At 39.7% G+C, this 21,136-nt stretch overlaps 1 protein-coding gene across 1 annotated transcript; it reads left to right on the forward strand.

Moving 5' to 3' along the window:
• The first annotated feature begins 700 nt into the window (after positions 1 to 700).
• Positions 701 to 20,985, forward strand: EIF4E (eukaryotic translation initiation factor 4E). The gene is made up of 7 exons (XM_065691518.1): positions 701 to 805; positions 9,561 to 9,670; positions 11,801 to 11,896; positions 13,518 to 13,581; positions 15,547 to 15,660; positions 18,191 to 18,330; positions 19,892 to 20,985. The coding sequence occupies exons 1-7, from the start codon at positions 788 to 790 to the stop codon at positions 20,004 to 20,006; spliced, it is 657 nt and encodes a 218-aa protein (XP_065547590.1). The 5' UTR covers positions 701 to 787; the 3' UTR covers positions 20,007 to 20,985.
• The last annotated feature ends 151 nt before the right edge of the window (positions 20,986 to 21,136 follow it).

Genomic DNA, 21,136 nt, shown 5'->3' on the forward strand with positions numbered 1-21,136 from the left:
ATCCCACCTTTTGGCTTCATTCACTGCCATCCCACATCTCCCTGCAAGTAGTGCAACTATACCCAGGCACAGCCAGCCTCACACTTCTGGCATGCTGGCTTCCTGATACCAAACCACAGCAGCCATCAGGTTGGGGAAGACGCAGCTTTCTGTTGGCCACTTTTTTTTGCCTGAGAGGGCCGGCCATGTCGCCATCCAGCTGAGAGCCAAGTCCATTGGATGTGGAGTCAGGGAAAGATGGAGTTGAATGGAACAAATAAAGTGTGTGATGTGAAACGCAGGGATGGTCTGCAGCAAGCATTGGCTGCCATGCCTTCACATCGGTGTCCAGCCGCACCAGCTTGCGTGGACAAACTACACAGGCGTCGGGCCCGGTGCATGGGGACGGGAAACGGGCTATAAACCAGTCCTTACGGCGCCGGGTACCTCCGGTATGGTTACACACGTGTGTGCCCCACACACGTGTATGCCCCACACACATCTCTGGGGCGGTACCGCCCGCCGCAGCCACCAGGGGTCGCCACTCCAGCGGCGCTGCCCGCCTCTTCCTCCCGTGACTGCGCCTCGCCGGGAGCGCCCCTTCTCCCAGCATCCCCCGCGCTCAACGACTACAGCTCCCGGCAGGCTCCGAGAGCCGCTTCGGGCCCCACGGCCGGCACCTCCCCTCCCCCTTCCCAAACGGCCGCCGGGCTCACGTGACTGCCGGCAGCCAATCGCGTTTGAACTTTGGCTGTTCATCCGCCCGTTCCCCCGCCCCGCGGCGCTCTTGCGATCAGACCGATCTAAGATGGCGGCGGTGGAACCGGTGAGTGTTTCATTTCCCTCTCCCTCCCGCCTGTTTCCCCCCTTCTTCCCACTCCCGCCGCCGCCTCCTCGAGTCGCGGCTCCCGCTGGCAGCGGAGGGGCGGCGGGCACCGGCCTGCGATGGGGCGGGGGGGCGGATGGGCGGCGAGGAGCGCGCGCACGCAGGGGGACGGAGCGGGGGGAGGGGGAGCGGGAGGCGCCGGCCTGCGCGGGGGAGGGGGACTCAGGGCTGTGCCGGCTCCGCCACGCGGTGGGGGGGAGGCGCTGGGCCGCGCCGGCGGCCGCCTTGCGCGGGCGGCAGAGCGGCAGAGAGAGGGTCCGGTGCGGCCTGCTGGCCGGCGGCGCCGGTTGCTGCCGCCGCGGCGCCCATTGTGCCGCGCCCCGCCCCGCCGCCCGGCCCGGCCGCCCTGGCGGCCCTGCAGCATTAGGGGACGCTGGGGCCGGAAGCCGCGGCGAGGGGGAACAGCCATGGGCTGCGGAGGCCCGGGAGGGCGGCTCTGCGCCGCGCTCGGCGCATGTGGCGAGGTGGGGGTGGCCATGTTGCTTTTCGCCCGGAGGGTTCGGATTGCCGGTCACCGAGGGGCGGCTCTTCCTCGCCGGCCGGCGAGCGCCCTTCCGGCAAGCGGGGAGCGTTGGAGCAAGGTCTCGCTGCGAGGTAGGCACGATGCCCGAGGGGTTGCGGTGAGAGAGGCATCGCGGATGTGGGGTGAGTATCTGTGAGCTGGCAGATGCGCTGCTGGGCAGTTGGGCAGCTGAAACGAGAGAACAGCGTGGGGCTTCTTAATGATCAAGGCGTGTCACACTCGAAATTGGGTTTTTCCGGTCACGTCATCTGGCTGGAAGAAGATATAATTTTTTTGTGTTTTGGTGTTAATTCATGATCTTGGTTGTAATTAAGTACTTTCTGTCTGGGTAGTAAGTTGTGTTTTTGACTTTATGCTCTATTTTCTAACGATTTCCCCCATCTGGACTACCACAGAGAGCTGAATTAGCTGGAAGGGGCCCAAGTATAGTTGTTGTTCCACGCTCGTTTATCATGAGTGGACAGCAGAAGACTGTATATTAGAGTTTCAAGAAAATGAGAAACTTAAGGAAGGGTACTGCTTGCCAGTGTGTGTTTTGGACAGGCTTTGCACCGTTTAGACAGAAAGTGTTTAAATTTGAAAGTAACTGGTTTAAAATAAAGTTTACCATTTTGCATGGGGGGCTTTGATCCTTCTCTTGTTTTTTGTTCATGGAAGAAAATCATAACACCCCAGAACAAAACCAAAACAAACCAAAACCCAACAGCATTAGTTATAAGGAAGAGACTGAAATTGGTCAGCGTTTATAAGTTGCTTGATGAGCAGTTCTAAACGGGAAGAATGTCAGTTGTTTAAGACACTGGGCTGGACTGCCAGCAGCATCCTTCACATGTTCTCCAGTCACAGTGCTGAACACTTGTTTTGCCAGCTGTAGCCCAGGTACCTGAAAATGAGAGCTTCCTGTTAGCTCAGTGCTTTGTGTTGGCTGTGGGGTTTAGCAGGGGCTGTGATAAATAATTTTTAATACCATCAGCAATCAGAATGACTCTGAAGGTATGGGGACAGGTTTGTGGCTTTCTTGGCTGTGGTGCTTGTGTAAGTCTGTCTCTGCGCCATTCTTTCTGTTGCTGTTGCATAAATGTGAGGTTGCATGTTAAGCTACTGGGCATAATGTAGCAAAAAATAAACAATTTTTTGCTGTGCTGTTTCCCTGGAAGGTTGGTTTCCCAGATCCAGTTCACCATGCAATGACAAACAGGTGTGCTGAGCCAGTAAAGGTGAAATATGGGGTACCCTCACAACAGTTTAAGTAATGCTGTTGAATGTACTTCCCTAGTTGAAGTAGATTTGACTTCAAGAAACAAATGTCAACTATGCTTCCTTATTTTTAAATGTAAATAATAAAATATTTGTTTATTGTCCTCTTAGGTGGCTCATGCTTTTCCTACCTAAGCTTAAATTTAGACTTGTGACTGAGGTCATAGACGCCTGATGTTGCAGAAATATACATGCTTTTCAATTGAACAATTTAATTGTATGTGTGGTTAGACATTGAATTACCCTTTGATCATAAGGAAGCTTTTCTGTTGCTGACCTTCAAAATCCGGAGCTATGTTTTTAGAGATGTCATCTGTGATGCTTTCCAAGTGTGAAAATGTGCCTGGGTTTTTTAAATGTAGGGTCCTACTGTGATGCTTCTAGTACTTCCGTGATCTTAAATGTAACACACCAGAACTTAAAATGTAAAAGGCTGGAAAATGTTGAAACTCTTCAGGAATATTGAAACTTGAGTTTAGAGTATTGAAAAGAGTCCAGTGGAAATTGCTAAGAAAAGCAAGATTATTGTAAGTAAATATCAGCCTGTTGCACAATGGTTTACTTCATTACAGAAAAGACTTAAGCCTCTGCAACACTGAAAAGTTGAAACTTTTTTTTTTCTTGTGCTGTCCAGACTTTATCTTTGAAGGCTATATTCATTTAATTTGTTGAGAATATGCAGAAATGTGTCCTATTAGTGTGTGCTCATATTGTAGCCTTTAAGGATTAAATGTGGTTGGGTAACAGTGTGTGGAAGTCCACAAAGTTGTCAACAAAATCAGCAGTAATGCTTTAGTAAACACTAGTTTACCAACGGTGACTTTAAAATGCAGTCTGTAACTTCTAAGTGGCTATAAATCAGGGGAATCTGATCCTTCATTGTTCAGATTGGAAGTAGAAATCATGGTTCCTTTTTTTTCCTTTGTGACAGTTATCATTACACTTGCACAAATGTAATTCCTGTGAATTTAATGCTAGATTTTAAGGTACGTGAGTGAAACTTCAGGCATGTATGATTTGAAAAATGCTTATTGCAACAGCTACTCGCCAGCAGGTAGGACTCAGAACTTTAAATGAAATGGGTGATACAAACTCGGTGTAGGGCTGTGAAATCCTGGAAAGTTCAAAATAGCTCCTAAAACTCAAGGTATACTGGAAGGTATATATATATTTTTTTTTGTATTACTGACAATTAACATGTAAATTAAGTGCAGGCCATGTCAACTTCGGACTTACTGTTATTACTAGGTATTGCTGTTGTAATAAAGTCAGTGACCTGTTATGGTTGAAACCAGTATAGTATTTAGCTGTAGTATTGTGAACACAGTTGCTTGCTCATTGCATTTTCCTGAAATTGTAGAGGAGAGATGTATCTTCCATGCTGTTTAATAATTGGGAATGTCTACCCTAAACTTTCAAGTTGTAAATTGCATTCCTGACTGAACAAAAGCTTTTTCAAAGGGGGGAAGATGTTGGACAGTTCTTAAATTTTGAGATAAACATATTTTTCTGAAAGCAGCTTCTTAAAAACATTTCACACAGCATATAAAATGTCACGCTCCCTTCAAGGTAGTGCATAAAAATAGCATGTGAGACCGAGTTGTGTTTCACTTACTAATACTGCCTTGCAGGTGTGGAAGTACCTGTGCAATTTTGATCAGAAAACATGACCCTTCTGGCAGCTTTGTGAAGATCAGTGTGAATTTTGAGAGGGTAGAGGGGGGAGGATCAGATGAAAGGTGTTGGTAGAGAGCCTGCATTGTGAAAGAGAAATGCACATTTTAAAAGTGAATTAATGTAACTTTTCCCTCAAACAATTTTTTATCACTTTTGAAATATTCTGAAGTCAAGGCTAAACGGAAGTTGAAACAATTTTTAACCTAGAAACTTCAAGCTTATTTCTTAAAGCCCTAAAACATATTCCTCTAAATGTTCACCTGATAAAGGTACTGGGTATGTGATCTACAGATTTAAGTGTGCTGTGTAATAGAAGTGTGTTTTGTTAGCTGCCTGAAATTGGCACTTGTCCTTGATTCTTGTATAGTGGATGCAAGGCAGAAAAATTGCAACTGTTTAAAGGTATATTTTTTTCTTAAATGTGCAGAGCAGTTGCTGAAATGAATAAACTTCTCAACAGTGGTCAATTTTTGTCATGTTCAGTGCTGTTTATCAAAGTAGCTTATGTACATTAAATGCCCTAATTGGGAATACCGGTAGAATGTCCAGTACTTTACCCCTCTGACCCTGGAGGAAGCGTGTGACTCTTGCTTCAGTCTTATGTTCCTATACTTCTGTACGTGTGTTGTACTTCTAATTTGGTGGGATATCACTTGGTTAAAATTATGTCTCACTTTTGTTTTCCAAGTAGTGAATGCCTTTCTAAAAATCTGTGGTGTTCTAAGTAGTAATGTATGCAGTTAGAGTGGCTGCTCTGTATGAGGCCTTGCTATGTTACACCTAAAAAAAATCTAGCTGTCCTGATGTCTGGAAATCTATTAAATGCTGTTTAATCAGTGACAGGTGCATATTGGTGCCTCTCTTCCAGTTGGTACTACACATACAATTTCTAGCTCTGTGTATTCATTCCTGAGAGTTGTGTATCAGATAGTACTTGGTTTGTTATTTTACAGCACATAATAATTGCTTGTAGGTGGGCTTAAATCCTTTTTTGTTCAGAGTATTTTGAAATAAATAGCTCTTTATTTGTGTCTTGTGAATTGTTATCTTAACTGTAGTGAAATAGCAGTTTTCTACAAAGAGCACTAGGACCAGCAGATAGTTGTGCTTTTTCCCTTGACATCTGATAACTGGGACGTGTAGTTTTCTCATTCTCTTGAAAACCGTAAACAAGGAGGTATAAATTCTCAAATGTAACTTACATTGCTTTAATGCATGAAAGCTTCGGAAGCCTCTTCCACTAATAAATTTTCTCAACTTTCACAAGGAATGAACAGCAGTGCTAGGCTGTGTTATATGCTTTTGGGCCATAAATGTTGTGCTGCCTCAGCTGGACTTCCTAACCAACTTCTGTAGGCAATTGGATGACATGAATGTGGTCTGGGCAGTACCTGACAACACTCAGTGAAATCTAGTCAAGCTTGTTGTTTTCTTCAACAGACAAACCTGACTAAGCAGTTTTTACTGTAAGAGCTGTTTGTTTCCTGTCCTGGTATCATGCACACCTTCCTTTGATATGTTGGTCATTATGTGCTGTGGAGAAAGAATAAATAAAATTCTATTAACTAATTAAATCTGCAAGTGTCGGAATCCAAGTAACATGCAGATATGCACAGTCATTAAAAGCTGAGTAGGCAAATGTTTCATGGACTTCTGCAAGCTGATTCCTACATCAAAACCCATGTGGTTAGTAAATAAATGTCACTTTTAATTACATGCTGTCTTGTGTATGAGAAGTAGGATTGGCCAAATGTAGCTTTCCAGTTTATCTGGTAATACTACCCTATATTACATCTATTTTAAAAGCAGCAAACCAGGTGGTGGCTTAGTTTAATAGGAGATGCAAAGTCAATTTTAGGTTAAAGAATGCTCTAGTTAAATGCAATAGTAAAGTATTACAAAGGATTTTAAATTTAGTAGTCTAGAAACTGCTGGTGGAGGAAGTCTGACTTACTAGTAAGTTAATAGTGTAGCAATTGTAAGATTTCAAGGTATGGATTGGTAAACTGTGTACAATATAACTTCAACTTCGTATTTCTTGAATCTTATAAAACGTGCATGCTAGTGGTTTGGGGGTAGAATTTCACTGGAAGGAGGTTGGATAGAAGAAATGGACTTTGAATACCAATTAGTGAACTTCCGTACTTTGACTTAATGAAGAGTGCTATGGTATCCAAACACTTTACCCTGGTGGTCAGAATAGTGAGATAAAGGTAAGGTGAAAGGAAATGGGAGATGATATGATTAACCAGCCAAAAGTGAAAGTGATCTTTTTCCAGTTTTCCATGGTGGCAGTGGGAAATAAAAGGTAGTGAAAAAAAGGTGCCTTAGGCTGCTGTCTGAGACCAGCCAAAAAACTTTTGTGGTAATAAGCTTTGCTTCCAACTTTACACCATCTTCCAGCTTTATTCTCGTGTGTACAGCTGCCCTATCCTTCATGAGCAGCCTGGCACTGTAGGGAAAAACATCTCTTCTGGCTGGGTTAAGTTTTGAGGGGAGGGGTGTAATCCTAGGTCAAGATCATAGTTAGCTGGGCCTTGGAGGCAAGTTGTACTGTTTTAGACAGGAGCTTGAATTAATGGTTAGTCTTGAGTTTCCTTAATGCTAGGTAGCTTTCAGGATATTTTAAGGGGGACTTGTTATTGTGGTGACTTAACTGAAATGTTTGTGCTGAGTCAGATGCCCTTCATTTCTCCAGGAAGTGACTTTCATGTGGTAATGTGAAGGGCAACCTGCAGTATACTGAGCTGGTATTGAGGTTTACTGCATTTATTTTTTTTTTTCTCCTAATTGACTGGATGTACTACCTTAATCCTTTTTTGATATTGTCTTGTATTAGAAGTTAAGAAATGGCATAGCCCTGCTTGTGCTCAATAGGTTTGTATTGATTCTTACAGTTTTTGTAGTTATGTGTCTGGAAGAGTGACCAGGGAGACTTCAGAATTAGCTTGAAAGTTGTTGAGCAAACATGAATGGGATTGTCAACTGAAATTATTTTTGAAAGATACTCTGCATTGGTCAAGGGTGACTTTGTTTCATGTGAGAATCTTTAGTGTAATAGTATTTGTAAAACATTTTAAATAGATGTCACAACTGCAAAATATTGTAAATGAAAGCAAGCTTCATTACAAAACCTAGTGCTTAATTTAATTCCAAAATAGCAGCAAGATTTTTCTTGTATGCTCACTATACTTGCACATGTAATATTTATAACTCTTCTAGTTAGAAGCTCCTACAGGGGCAGCATTTCTAGTTGCTTGTACTTGGCTTTTTGTAGTATAATACAAGAGATTAACTTGGAGGAGGAAATATTGAAGTGCTGCTTTGGTGTATTTGTAGCCTTTGTGCCTTGACCACCTTGATTTGTTCTGTGGGGTTTTTGTGCGTGGTTAAAGGGAAAGATGTGTATTTGATACCATCGACTTAAAAATAAATGGGGCAACGCTAGAAGTGTTAAACTAGATAGAATTGGAAGCACTTACTAAGTCTGTTTTTAAAATCTGTTTTCCTTTTTAATAGTATTACACTGCGGGAGTTTTGGCAAATCGTTCAACACTGCTTCTGTGGGTTTGGCAGTGATGTTTCCCATTAGAGGATCTTTGGAAAGCATTTAGTTTTATTAAGAGGCAGGAAATTGTACTACATGCCCCTTGTAGGGTGTAAATCAAAGCACTAGCCCCTTTTAGGCCTTTGCTTTTCAGTCTTTTCATTGTGAACATGGGAGCATATGAAGCATTCTTAAATATGATGTACATTAGCTTTTGAACTGAGGCTGTTGTTTTTTGGTTGTTTTTCCAGGTGAGCTGTTTTTGTTTTTTTTTTTTTTTTCCAGGTGCACTTAAGTGTTTTCAAGCATGAAGGTGTAACTAATCTGAAGTAAAACGTAGTATCCTGCCTAATGTTGCTAAATAAGTTGATAATGGAAAGAAAATCCTTATTAAGACCTGTATGTGTAATCAGGAGAGTGTGTGAGCTGGAACTGAAGGTTAAACAGTGTTCATGTTGTCACTTCACATCCATTCTACTTTTCAGCAGCTTTGGTGATGAGAAGCTGAGTAGCATAGGATAAACTGAGTAACATGGAAGTCTGGAGTAAAGTGTTCCATTAATTAGATGACTTGCCATTATTTAGTCCACCCCTACATTGCTTTGTTCTCTTAAGGCCACAGACTTTAACTTTGAAGTACTACTTTTGTACTGCTGTGTTTAGGTATGTCTAGAGTCTTTGGGTCTGTTGTAGTTAGTATTTGTTTGTATTACCAAAGTGTTTTTTCTTTTGCTGGGTCAGCTGCAAGGTACAGGCATTTTTGACTTGGCTGTAGGGAATGAGCTATAGTCCTCGTTTCTTGTCTCAGATATTCTAGCATGTGTACCACATTAGAGAGAGAGATGGTGGTAACTGGTGGGGACACTTGGCCTCACAATAAAGCTTTGTGTTCCTTGGTTTGAAGGAAGGGCATTAGAATTTCAAACATGATAAAATGGCTTCTCAAACTGAATGGCAAGCTTGCGGGGGGATGCAGAGGGACTATATATTGCTTCAGTTCTCTGTTTATTTGTGCATATTTGACATCTCTGCCTCTGTCTCAAGAGGTTGGCTGGGACTGGTCTAATCTGTGGTAAATGTGTGATTATGTTTATTTCATCTTAAAATTTGAGAAGTGATACATGTTTAAATTCTGCTGTTTGGTGCCTGAAGCTTTGGTGGTAGAGGTGCTGCATATACAGAGATAACCACGTACCAGTTGGGGTTCTAGCTGCTTGTAACAGCCAATTTCAGACCTGAGAATTGTGGCCATGTCTCCTACTTGTAATAACAGATCTTTTTAAATAAAAGGGCCTGTACATCTGTTTCCAGTGATGCTTTGTCAGAAACAGATATTTTCACCTTCTGAAATTATTATGGAAATGAATTTTTAGATATGAGTATTCTAGATAACAACGTATATTTCTGAGATAAATCTCAATTGTTCTGCAGTAAGACAAGTATGTTAAGTAAACCATTTTGGAAACAAATGACATGGGGAAACAAATCACTGAACAGCAGAATGTGAACTCCTGCAGTTAGAATTTGTTGTAGGACCTGTTTAGATGCTGAAGGGAAAAAGGGATGCAGATTGTGAATCTGGGATGAATTGGAGGAACCCTTAGCTTCAACCTTCTTAGTTACTTCAAAGAACTAAATTACTTCAATAAAAACTAAGAAGGAACATACTAATAACTGCTTTCTTCAAACAGGAAACCACTCCCAACCCTCAGCCTTCAGAAGAGGAGAAAACTGAGCCAGCAGCACCTAGTCAGGAGGTTGCCAGCCCTGAACAGTATATTAAGCATCCACTACAGAACAGGTAAATACTACAGAAGCATGATTGTAATTTTGCTCAAGATAGAATAATGCCTGTAGCTTTACAGCTGTCTTGTTTACCTTATGCTTTCTAGCAGAATTCTTAGAGTTCTCAATTTTTTTGAAGTTTTTTCTGCAGTGAGGTTGCAGAGGAAATAGGATCCTATTGTAATTTAGAGCCTTTTCATGTAGTGTTGTTACTGAAGTTGAAAATCTTCACAGATTTTCAGAATGAAGCCAGGTAATTAAGAATGTAGCCTAGCTTTTAGTTAGAGGCAAGCAGACCTTTTGTTGCTTTTGTCTCGTGTCTTTTAAGAGACAGACACTGAGAGGAAGTTGCTGACAAACAGATCTGCAAAAACTTCCATTCTGCCTTGTACTTCTGGCAGTTAAGGTGCCAGTGGTCAAGAGCTGTCATTCTTTTTTCTTACTAGAGTCTTACTCTTTTGTATCTCTACCATTTTTTCTCCTATTTGGGACTGGAAGTAGTAGAAACTGTGCTAACCAGCCAAAGAGCTTATTAGGCTTGATCAAATGAATGGTTAGTGTTTGCAGTAATACTGTTTTCATTATCTGTAGAAGGAACAGAAGAAATCCTGTTAAATGCAGATGTTCACATCTGTACCAGTGTGTTACTAAGTAAAAACTGTAGAGCACTTAAATTTTCTTTTTTATAAAGAGAAAACATGAAGCAGTAGTTAAAAGTATAGCTAAAAAAATTACTGAGAAATCAAAGCCCAATTACTAAATTGTGTTCAGAGTACAAAACCAGATGTGTCTTAAAAGCTTTTTACTAATTCAGCTTTTTACTGACCTGTAGAAATAAAGAAGACTTTACCAAGAAGCTTTGTATTCTAAAATCTCAATTTGAGCTACTTTTCTGCAGTAAGGTTATTACAGGCCTACAGGTTGAGTTTCTTCAAATGTGCACAAAAGTTTCTCCAGCAGCATACATATACTTAAAAAATCGCCGCTAGGAAGTTTTCTCCAGTTAAGCTGAAGAGCTGATGCAGTGCTCAGTACTTGATGTTAGTAGTTAGGTGCTGCCCAAAAAAATTAACCTTTTATTAAGTGGCACCTTACTCTTTTTCTAAGACTTGAGCAAGTGTGGAAGACCACAACACATGTTCCCTTGTTGTCTTTCTTTCAACTTTGATCCTTCCTTTTTTCTTCTAAACACTTTTATTAAATTGATGCTGATACTCCTTTACAAGTGGTAGTAGGGCTGTTACGGAAAAACACAAACTTATAAATGTTTGAAATGTCAGGAAAGGTGTCAGTAATAGATTGACAGTTGGTGCTGTGCCTTGAGAAGACAAGCCTCTAGTGCAAACCTGAGTCATTTCAACACTACTGAAACTATCTGAATGAAAACTTAGCCTGTTTTTGTTAAATGTCTTATCAGGTATCCTGTTCCAGCATTTTGAATGATGCTTTTTAGATCTAGAAAAAGCAGCTTTGTGTGAAAATGCATTGTGATTTGTACTTGTCAGAGATGATGAAGAAAACCAGATAGAAATTTTTTCATTTTAGATTAAAAGTGCGCATAACTAATATGCAGACTTAAAAAATTGAAACAGGTAAAGTTGGTGTGTTTGGTTTTTAATTGTTGCTTTTACTAAGCTTAACACAGCTTCCCTTTTAAAATTTGTGCTCTCCTATTATGTGAGTGCTTGGGAAACTCATGTCATATATAGCTTTGGAGTGACATAATTAGCTTTTGTAACCTTTACAAGGAAATTACTGGAAAGGGAGCTGTGCTCCTAGGTTGAATAGTTGATGGTGGTTTAGACCACAATCAGTTATTTGTGGTCAGGGATTGCAGTTCAGCAGTTGCAGCAAGGAGAAAGCTCTGAGGCTTACAGGTTTAGAGTCTTAGAAATCTCAAAAATTATGTAAAATATTTTCCTAAGCAGATTGATGAAATCTTCCATGATTCTTCTAATTGGAACACGAATATTGTTGCTATGCGAAGAGTTGTATTTGAGAACTGAGTTTCTAAGTTTTCTTACTGATAAAAACTTCTGTGCTAATATCTTAAAGTTTGCAATTAGTTTGGATATAACATTGCAAATAATGAATTATATATTTAATGTATTTTAATTTATAGCTATTTTATTTTGTTTTCCTTTAGATGGGCACTCTGGTTTTTTAAAAATGACAAGAGCAAAACTTGGCAAGCAAATCTTCGTCTTATCTCAAAGTTTGATACTGTTGAAGACTTTTGGGCGTAAGTAAAGATGCTTCAGTCCATGTAATAATCCAGAAATACGTTGGCAAAGCTTATGCGAAAGTGAAAACCCAAAGTACTCAATTAACCGCAATTTTATGCGTGTAATCTGAAATGTTTGCAAAATGCAAAGTGACATCTAGCACATTTCTCAGAATGTGGTAGAATGTAACCCTTGAAGAAAATGTGATTGAAGTTCTTCATACCTTAAATGCATATTGTTTTGCTGTTAACACTGCAGCATTGCTTGTATTCATATGTACATGATGTACATGTAGAAAATTACATTTTGTGCAGTAACTATCTCATAGTACCATAAACTTGTAAATGATTGTAGCCAACTGATTGGCACTTCCTTGGTCCCAGATTGCACTAGTTGGTTAAATTCTCAGAAGGAAACATGGTGTCTTAGATTAATAAGACCCATCAGTGACGCTTTAGCACCAACAGGAAAGAAAGTTACTGAAAATGTTGAGCAAGTATTTATCAGTGCGGTCCTCAGAGGGAGGGGAATAGGATTCTGTGCTTGTAACCAGCTTTCCCATTCCTGCTATGGGGGTAGCAGTCTTGGGGTATGTGATGGGCAGCTAAATTGTTTGAAAATCACTGTTAAAGTTTGTTAAGGGTAAGTTTTTTAAGCTTCTATAAGAGCCTGAGTAGCTAAAAGTGCTTTATCCAGGTGCATTTGCAGTGATGAAGGTATGAAATTAGTCACAAGCAATTGAGAAGTTATGCCTCTATTGTAGTCAGAGTGGGAAATAGTTGTATTGTTCTGGGGAGAAAATGTTAAGGTCAACTTAAAGGAGGGAAGCTGGTTAATCTGTAAGTGGCTTTGTAAATTCCAGTGCCTGATCTCGAATTGTTAGAACATGACAGTAATTAATTTCCTTCTTGGTGCTTGATATTGCCTGAAAGTTAGGCATGAATGAATGGTTTTGGCTACAGGTTACTGTGATGTGTGCAGGCCTTCTTCTGAAGTCTTAACAGTGCAGGTGAAAAAAAACCCAAACATTTGTCCTCTCGCTCGAGGAGGAAACAGTATGTACTGCTATGATTTTTAGCTCTGAAATGCATAGCTGTGAATTTAATTCAGAAAACATAATTTATATTTTGATGTTTGTCATCTCTTCTTACCTTTTAAGTTCTTGTTTTAATAATTTGAATCAGGCTGACAGCCTTTATCCCTCGAAGATTGTATTAAATGGTAAAGTTGAGCATGTAAAGATTTCTTTGCAGAGGTAGTAGCCTTAGAAATACAATTATCCTTACTCCATGTATGCGTATGCACAGAATGCACACGCACACAGAACTTGTTGCCATGAAAGTTCAGTGGGCTATGTTTCTAATAACTTGGTTAAAACTTTGGTTAAAAGAAGCATCGGTGTAGGAACCCAGCAAGTGTTCATAAACCAGTTTCGATTCGGCTTCTTTAAGCCCAGAACATCCTAAAGCTCATGATTTTATACTGCTGAAAAATACTTGAGAAATAAGGTTGCTTCTGAAATTTCTTTAATGCTTTTTTAATTTTTGTATTTTGTTCAATCTTATGTCTTAAATTCTTAGAAGAATTTTGTACCTTAAAATAATACTTAGTTTTAATCTGCTTTTTTCCTTCCACTAGTTTATACAACCATATCCAGCTCTCTAGTAATTTAATGCCTGGTTGTGACTACTCGCTCTTTAAGGTATGCTTGCTAACCTTTTTTCTTCAGTTATGGATATTCAGTGATGGATGGCTTCCTGACTAAGCAAGACACTGTCCAATATTTCACTTCAGATACTTGGGAATGTCCTAATGGTATTACTTTCTTAAGAAAGTCCCAAGTACATGCCCTCTGAAAATCAGGCTGTCACTAGTTCTGAAAATACAAGTACTTGCTTTATAGCACACTTCACTTTTATAGCACACAATTCACTTTTAAGTTTTACTATATCTTCATTTTATGTTTGAGGAAATAATTGTTAATAACTTCTATAATATTAAAGATTTTCTGGCTCTGCCATTTGGTGTGACATGAAATGAGTTAAAATGTGCGGGTTCTGTGGGAGGCTGCAGTGTTCTCCAGTGCTCAAAGAACAGATGCAGCCTCCCACAGATGCACAATGCACATACTAGACAGATGCACAATGCCCTTTTAATTTTTACATCATGAGTTAAATGCTGTATCACTTATGTATAAAATAGAAAATTGTACCCAACACTGACACTTAAAACATGCTGAGGAAGTGTTCAAACCAGTGAATAGGAAATGCTGATGAAAGTGTACATGAAATCCTGCTTTAGCTGGAGCAGTGTACTGACCTGGAGCTCTAAATTAAATCCTGACCTCTCTGAAGTGCTTCAAACATACAGCTTCCTTTCTGAGTATCTAAATAATCCCTTAAGTCATGGTGGCTGGTTAAAATACTCCTTTGCTGATAAAACATAGGTCCTGACTGGACCTCCTCAGAGGACTGTCCCCTCAGAGGACTGTGTCCACAGTTTGTAAACCCCAGCAGCTGTAGGTATAGTGATGCTCGGGTTTGAGAAGGTAGTGGTATTTTAGGTGACGGAAAAACCTTACTAGTAAATTTTAAGAAGCTGTAAGCCCTTCAGAGGTTGGGATATCTATGGATCATACTTGTATTTTATTTTTTTTTTTTTTTTTGCACGGATCCTAAATTTGTTATAACTGAATATCCTGTGTTTGCTTAGCAATAATTTAATTATTTGAATGCATGGAACAGGAACAGAACTGGCAACTGCTGCAGGCTTCTGAGCAATCTCTTGCTCTTGTCCTTCAGTTGTGACCTCGTAAGAGTACCTCTTAAATTTATATGCCCTCACTGGCAGCTGCAGAGCTCAAACTATGTCATCACCTTTAAAAGTGAGCTGACACCACTTCATCCTGCATGTTGAACACTTAATTAGCTTTCAGCCGAAGTTATGTAGTGCAACTCTCTTCATAGACAGTTCGTTACTGAATTTCTCTGTCTAGACAGTTACCTGCTTTTTTAATGACCGGCTGTTCTGAAGTGCAGTGTAGCTGTTGGATATGGGAGAGGCAGCTGGCTGCTTTGCTGGATCAGCATATCCGAGTCACTTAATTCAGTGCAGGGCCATTGGTAAAGCATTAATCAAAATGAAACTTGCTTCTATATGGTGTGGTGGGTTTTTTTATTATTATTTTTCTTTTTCTGTGGCCACGACATTTAAAACCCTTTTATTCTCACTGTGTGTGTGCAGGAAGTTGCTGAGATAGACTGCCAGGGGTGTCCGTTTCAGTGCAGTAATCTTTATGCATAAGCGAAGCACTTGGCCAGTGTTGTACTGAGTCCAAGACTTAAAATAAGGACTTCAGAATGTAGCTGCTAATTTTGTCTGGTTTTATACAGGCCTGTTACCTCAGGGCTTTTTTTTATGTGGTGGTGTGTAGCCAAAACTTGCCTGGGTTGTGATTCTTCTGTAGAAATAATTCATGAGCGAAAGTGCACTTGCTAATCTGTTTTGAAACTTTGGTACTGATGTAAGATAGTATTTCTGGACACACATGTATCTCAAACAATGCACTTTTTTCTGAAGTTGCTGATTCAGTTATCCCTGGCCTTTTGGTTATTCTTTAGGAAAAATACAGATCAGATCTGATTTAACTTCTAGTTGTTCTTTGCAGGATGGGATTGAACCCATGTGGGAAGATGAAAAGAACAAGCGAGGAGGACGATGGCTAATTACACTAAACAAACAGCAGAGGCGAAGTGACCTTGATCGCTTCTGGCTAGAGACAGTAAGCACTATGGCCTTACAAGTTGCAACGGAAGAATCTTGCATTTGTATTTAATACTTTAACTGGTTTGTTCTTTCTGTGTGCCACACACAGACTTCTGGCTTCCTGGCAGCATAGTGTCCTGTAAGTTTTTATTGACAGGTTTTCAGTAGTGATGTTTAATGTAGTTCTGTTCTGTTGAATACTTATTATAGTGGGCAGCAGAAGGGAGAATTCTACAGGATAGATTAACCTTTTCCTGTGGCATGTACAGAACAGCTGTTGAGCTGCTGGGAAAATAATACAGTCCTGAATGTCAAGACTCCCAGATTTGTCTGCTTCAGTGTAACAATTTGTTTACAAGTATTTGTAAATAAGAACAGTTTATTTATAAATAAGAATAGTTTTCAGGTTTTGGTCCTCCTGAAGCGGGGGAGTTTGTTTTAGTTTTGTTCTTTTTGTACTTAACACTAGGATAGACAAGTATTAGCGCAGTCTTCCTGTATGTACACTATAATAATAATATTGTCCATTGCTGTTATCTCTGGAATAGATTTTTCTGAATGGTAAATATACTTCTAGACATCATGGGTTGCAGTGTGTGTCTGTACTGTCGAGGAGCTGACTCAGCTTAGCCTAAAACAGTCTAGTGTGTTCTGGGTCTTAGGGCATGAATTGCAGACATTACAAGGGAAAGCAGTCTTACCACGTCTCTTGATCCTTTTCCCTCTGCTTGCATGAGGTACAAGAAGCACTGTACCCCTTTGAAAGGGAGAAGTGCCCTTCAGGATCAAAGCAAGAGGTGTCTAAAATACCAGAGCTGTTAGGTCTTTCTAGATCTGTAGTAGTGATTTGAAGAATTGTGACCAGTATAGTACTAGGCAATATGACTGCACATGAGAAAATTAGTGTCTTGCTGTGTGCGTTTGGCCTCTCCTTAAATGCCTGTATGAGTCCTTCTGATTCTTAACAGGCATTACATGCAGATTGGAAACGTGACTTAAGGCCATAGGGCTCTGCTTTTTGTTTAGCACCAAGCAATAGCAGAGAGCCCAAATACCGGGTGACTGGGATGTCTGCTCTAAAACAACCCTGTCACTTGTAATTATTAGTAACCAACTTCCTCCAATAAAAATCAAAGCCCTTTATCAGTCCCCTATGCAACAAACTTTTGTTGTAATGTAATGATCCTTGCTGTTTTTAACTGTAAGCTAAACCTTATTTGAGAAGACTTTTTTTCCTCCTTTTGTGTAGCATTCATTAAGAATGTACTTGACTGTAGTGTTCATTGAGCATGGTAGTCATCTTTGCTTGTGTATGTACTAAGGCTGATCAGTATTTTGAATAGTCATGTGTAGTTTAAACTTAAACATTTATGACTTTCATTACTCAGTGAATATGTGCAGCCTGCAATTGGGTGTAACATTTAAAGTATGTGTAGTTACACCTGATTTATTCAGCAGCACACTCTGTCCTGTCCTTTTTTACTGCCATGAGGAAGTCAGACCTTGGAACTTTCACAGGTACTAAAATACCTGCTTTGTTGGAAAAGCTGCAAATGTATTGAATTTCCAAATGTTAAACAAGTGAATCTGGAAAGGAAAGTTACTATAATGGCATCATGTTTAATGTACTGTGCAGATAAAGTAAACAAGTGTCCATTTGGAGATTAATATGTTGGTGTGCAGAAGGGTTTTTAATTCAGCATGGCCTAGATAAATCTCTTCACCACGGGAAGTTCTCATCTTTGAATATCTAAATTCGCTTGTTTTAGAAGTAGCAAGTTGAAGAATTGAAATATCACTTCCACAGTTAGCACAGTTACCAGGATGAGCCCTAAACTCAGTCTCATGTTCCTGATGTTCCATTTTTGCCAACTCTTAGCTTTACCCCTAGAAATTGTTAGAGGAAGAATCTTGTGTTACTTGTACAATTGTATTGTTGCAGTTGGGTATGCACTCTTCAGGATGTTTGATTTCCACTTCAGAGTCTGTGGGAATTCCTGAGTGTTGATAGGAAGTAACACTTCATTAGACAGCACTTTTCATCTAAGTTGCAGTCTGATTTGCCTCAAATTGATAAACTTCAGAGTTGAAATTGGACCTTACACAGATAACATTGCACGAGTTGTTCTTCACAGGTTCTTCCTAGGTAGTGAATGTAAGCCCATAAAAGTTCAGGGTTTTCTATCTGTGTTAAACATACTGTAGCAGGAAAAACAAATTTCTTGAATTCTATCATGGGTTTGGATTGCAAGGATGGGGGGGAGGCAGCACTACATTAGATGGTCAGCTGTGTCAGAACTTGCAGGTGCTGGGCCAGGAGAAGAGATGGAAAACTCAACATAGGAGTTCCACAGCTGATATTAAGTTCTCTTGTAACACTTGGAATTTCAGGAAGATACTGCAATAAACAGAAAATGATTGCTGCATGGCATGTGGTTATAAGAAGTAAAATGTACTATTCTTCAGTTCTTTGTGTACACTGTTTGCCTGTGGAGCAGGATTCTGACTTGTAATGCCCCTTCTAATGGTTAATCTTTGTTTTGTAGCTGCTGTGCCTTATTGGGGAGTCATTTGATGACTACAGTGATGATGTATGTGGTGCTGTTGTTAATGTTAGAACTAAGGGTGATAAAATAGCAATATGGACAACTGAATGTGAAAACAGGGATGCTGTTACACATATAGGGTAAGTAAAGTGTTTGGTGTCTTGAACATATGAGCTATAACAATGCATTTAAAGCCAGCTAACTTGATAGAGAATGCACTGCAGGCAAATGTAGCTTTTAATGGCATGGTGTAGTCTTCATTCCTGTAAGCAACAGTAATAATCTCAAATTATCTGGAGACTGCACTATGGAAAATGTATGTTGTGCTCTGTTATTTAGCAAGTATTGTTAAGCTAATGTGTTTTTTATCCTGTAGTATTGATGCTTCAGAATTACTTGCTGTTAAAGTCAGTCATTGTAGGCCACTTAACCTATGCAAATTGGTGGAAATATTTCTCTTCCCAGCTTAGCACATGTGTCTTAGGTCAAACTTTAACTGACAGGCGTAGTAACTTGCTAACATTTTTGCTTATTGGGTGGCTCTCTTGACTCATTCCTCATTTGGACCTTTGAAAATCTCTTGGGGTCTGCATTAACAGTTTTATTGTATAGTCATGTTCAGATTTGAAAGGTAAGCGTCTAACAACAAACAAACAGGGCTGTGGAACATACCATCTGTTATTAGAGAATAACCTTGCATCAAGCCTAATAGGCATCAGAAGATTTTTAGAATGGTACTAACCATTAACCTGAGGAGCTAACACGGCTCTATTAGAGAACTGTAAAGAGATTAAGATTTTGCAAACTGACTGACACATTGACTAAGTTGTGTTGTCTACCTGCTGTACCTTGTGTTACATAACTTCACAGACAATACATCAAGTTTTTATTGAACAGTTAAAGTTGGAGTAAGCTGTGGTTTTGTGAACTGCTCCATTATGATTAAGAGTAAGAAAAAAAAACAAGTTTATGTAGTTTTGTTAATCTGCAGTTGAACAGGCTTGTGCTGTGGTTTACTCAGAGCTTGCAGCGGACTGTCATTAGTGGCTTGCATCTCACTCACTGCTAAAGGAATGCTCTGTTTGTAAGGTGTGTGCTGCTGTTTCTTTTTATTACAGCACGAGATCCAAGGTGATTTTTCTTAAAAGCCCCTGTTGGGTAGCTGCCCATGACCAGCTACCAAGAGAGCAGACCATGGGGGTCTGCTCTCTACCAGTAGGTAAAGAAAATACAGCAAGTCTCTGCAACCGAGACGTGTGTGGTGATAAATCGTGACTGTTCCAGGGAATCGCTGTTTTGTTAGGTTCAAGTGGCTTCATTATTTCAGTAGTTGGAACTGTGGACTGTGACTACTTCATAGCTGTTTTCTGTATATGGGCATATGGCTTGCTGATACTGATGATATTCACATGAATGCAGTGGAATCCCTGTGTTCTACATTTATGTAGGCCTGTTAATTTTTGGCAAGACCTTGTCCTATTTTATATTGCAAGTCATTTTTCATACAGAACTATAAGCTGATTTTAGTTGCAATAAGCTAAAAAAAAAAAAAATCATGGTTCAAGGCCTTTATTCATACCTGAGAAATTGCTTCTAAATAGGCAGCTCTTTAATGAAGGTGTCAGCAGATCTTAAAAGCACGTGTCTTGGTACTAATGCCTTCCTAAGGGCTTAAACTATTTTTCTGTTTCTTTTCTCCAGGAGAGTATACAAAGAAAGATTAGGACTTCCTCCAAAGATAGTGATTGGTTATCAGTCCCATGCAGACACAGCTACTAAGAGCGGCTCCACCACTAAAAATAGGTTTGTTGTTTAAGACGACACCTTCTGAGTATTCTTTCATAGGAGACTGCGTCAAGCAATCGAGATTTGGGAGCTGAACCAAAGCCTCTTCAAAAGCAGAGTGGACTACATTTAAATTTGATTTCCATCTAAGTGTTGCTAAGATTTGTGAGAAGTCTCATTCGCCTTTGTCTTGTACTTCTGTGTTCCATCTTCTTTTTTCTTTTGTTTTGTTTTTTTTTTTTCACCCTCTGTTTTGGCTGAAGTAACCATTTCCAATCAGAACTTGAGTACACTTCACCCCTCAGTTCATTAATGTTTTCCTGGCCCACTCTGTAATAGCTTGATAGAAACATTACTATTACAAGGAAAAAATAATTGTTTATCCACAGTATTGAGAAAAGAAGTTGCATTTCTGTACCTGCAGGAAATTACTCTGTTTTACATTTGCATTGTATGCAGTAACATTTTGCTGGTTTGGAAAAAGAGTATGGTGCATACAGTTTTCTAGCAATTTTTTTTTATACAGCAACACCTTTGCTGTAATGTATGCTGATGGCTGCTAGATTAATTTATTTGTTTTCCCTATTTGATAACATTAGTGATATTTTGATTTCAGTTGGGTTTGCTCATGTAACATTTGGTGAAGAATCTGGGAATATGACAAAGGTGGAATAAACATTAATTTTGTGCATTCTTTGGTAATTTTTTTGGTTTTTTTGTAACATCAAAGCTTTGCTACAAACTTATGCATTTCTGTCCAATCGGTGATCTGTTTGTGTGATTTCCTAAACATAATTGTGGATTTTTTTTTATTGTAACACCATAATTTACATTCCTTACTAGAAATAGTATGTCTGTTTTTGTATCTTATGCTGTATTTTAACACTTTGTATTACTTAGGTTATTTTGCTTTGGTTAAAATGGCTCAAGTAGAAAAGCGGTCCCATTCATATTAAGACAGTGTACAAAACTGTAAATAAAATGTGTACAGTGAATTGTCTTTTAGACAACTAGATTTGTCCTTTTATTTCTCCATCTATACAGCAAGTATTTGTACCTCTTGTGACAAGGCAGTCTCTACTGTGGCTTCTATTGTAGTGTCTTCTAAGACAGATGAATTCTGGAGCTATAGTATGTTGAAACTTCTAATAAATCTGTTAG

Source organism: Lathamus discolor, chromosome 1 (assembly GCF_037157495.1).
Source record: "Lathamus discolor isolate bLatDis1 chromosome 1, bLatDis1.hap1, whole genome shotgun sequence".
NCBI classification, from domain to species: Eukaryota; Metazoa; Chordata; class Aves; order Psittaciformes; family Psittacidae; genus Lathamus; species Lathamus discolor.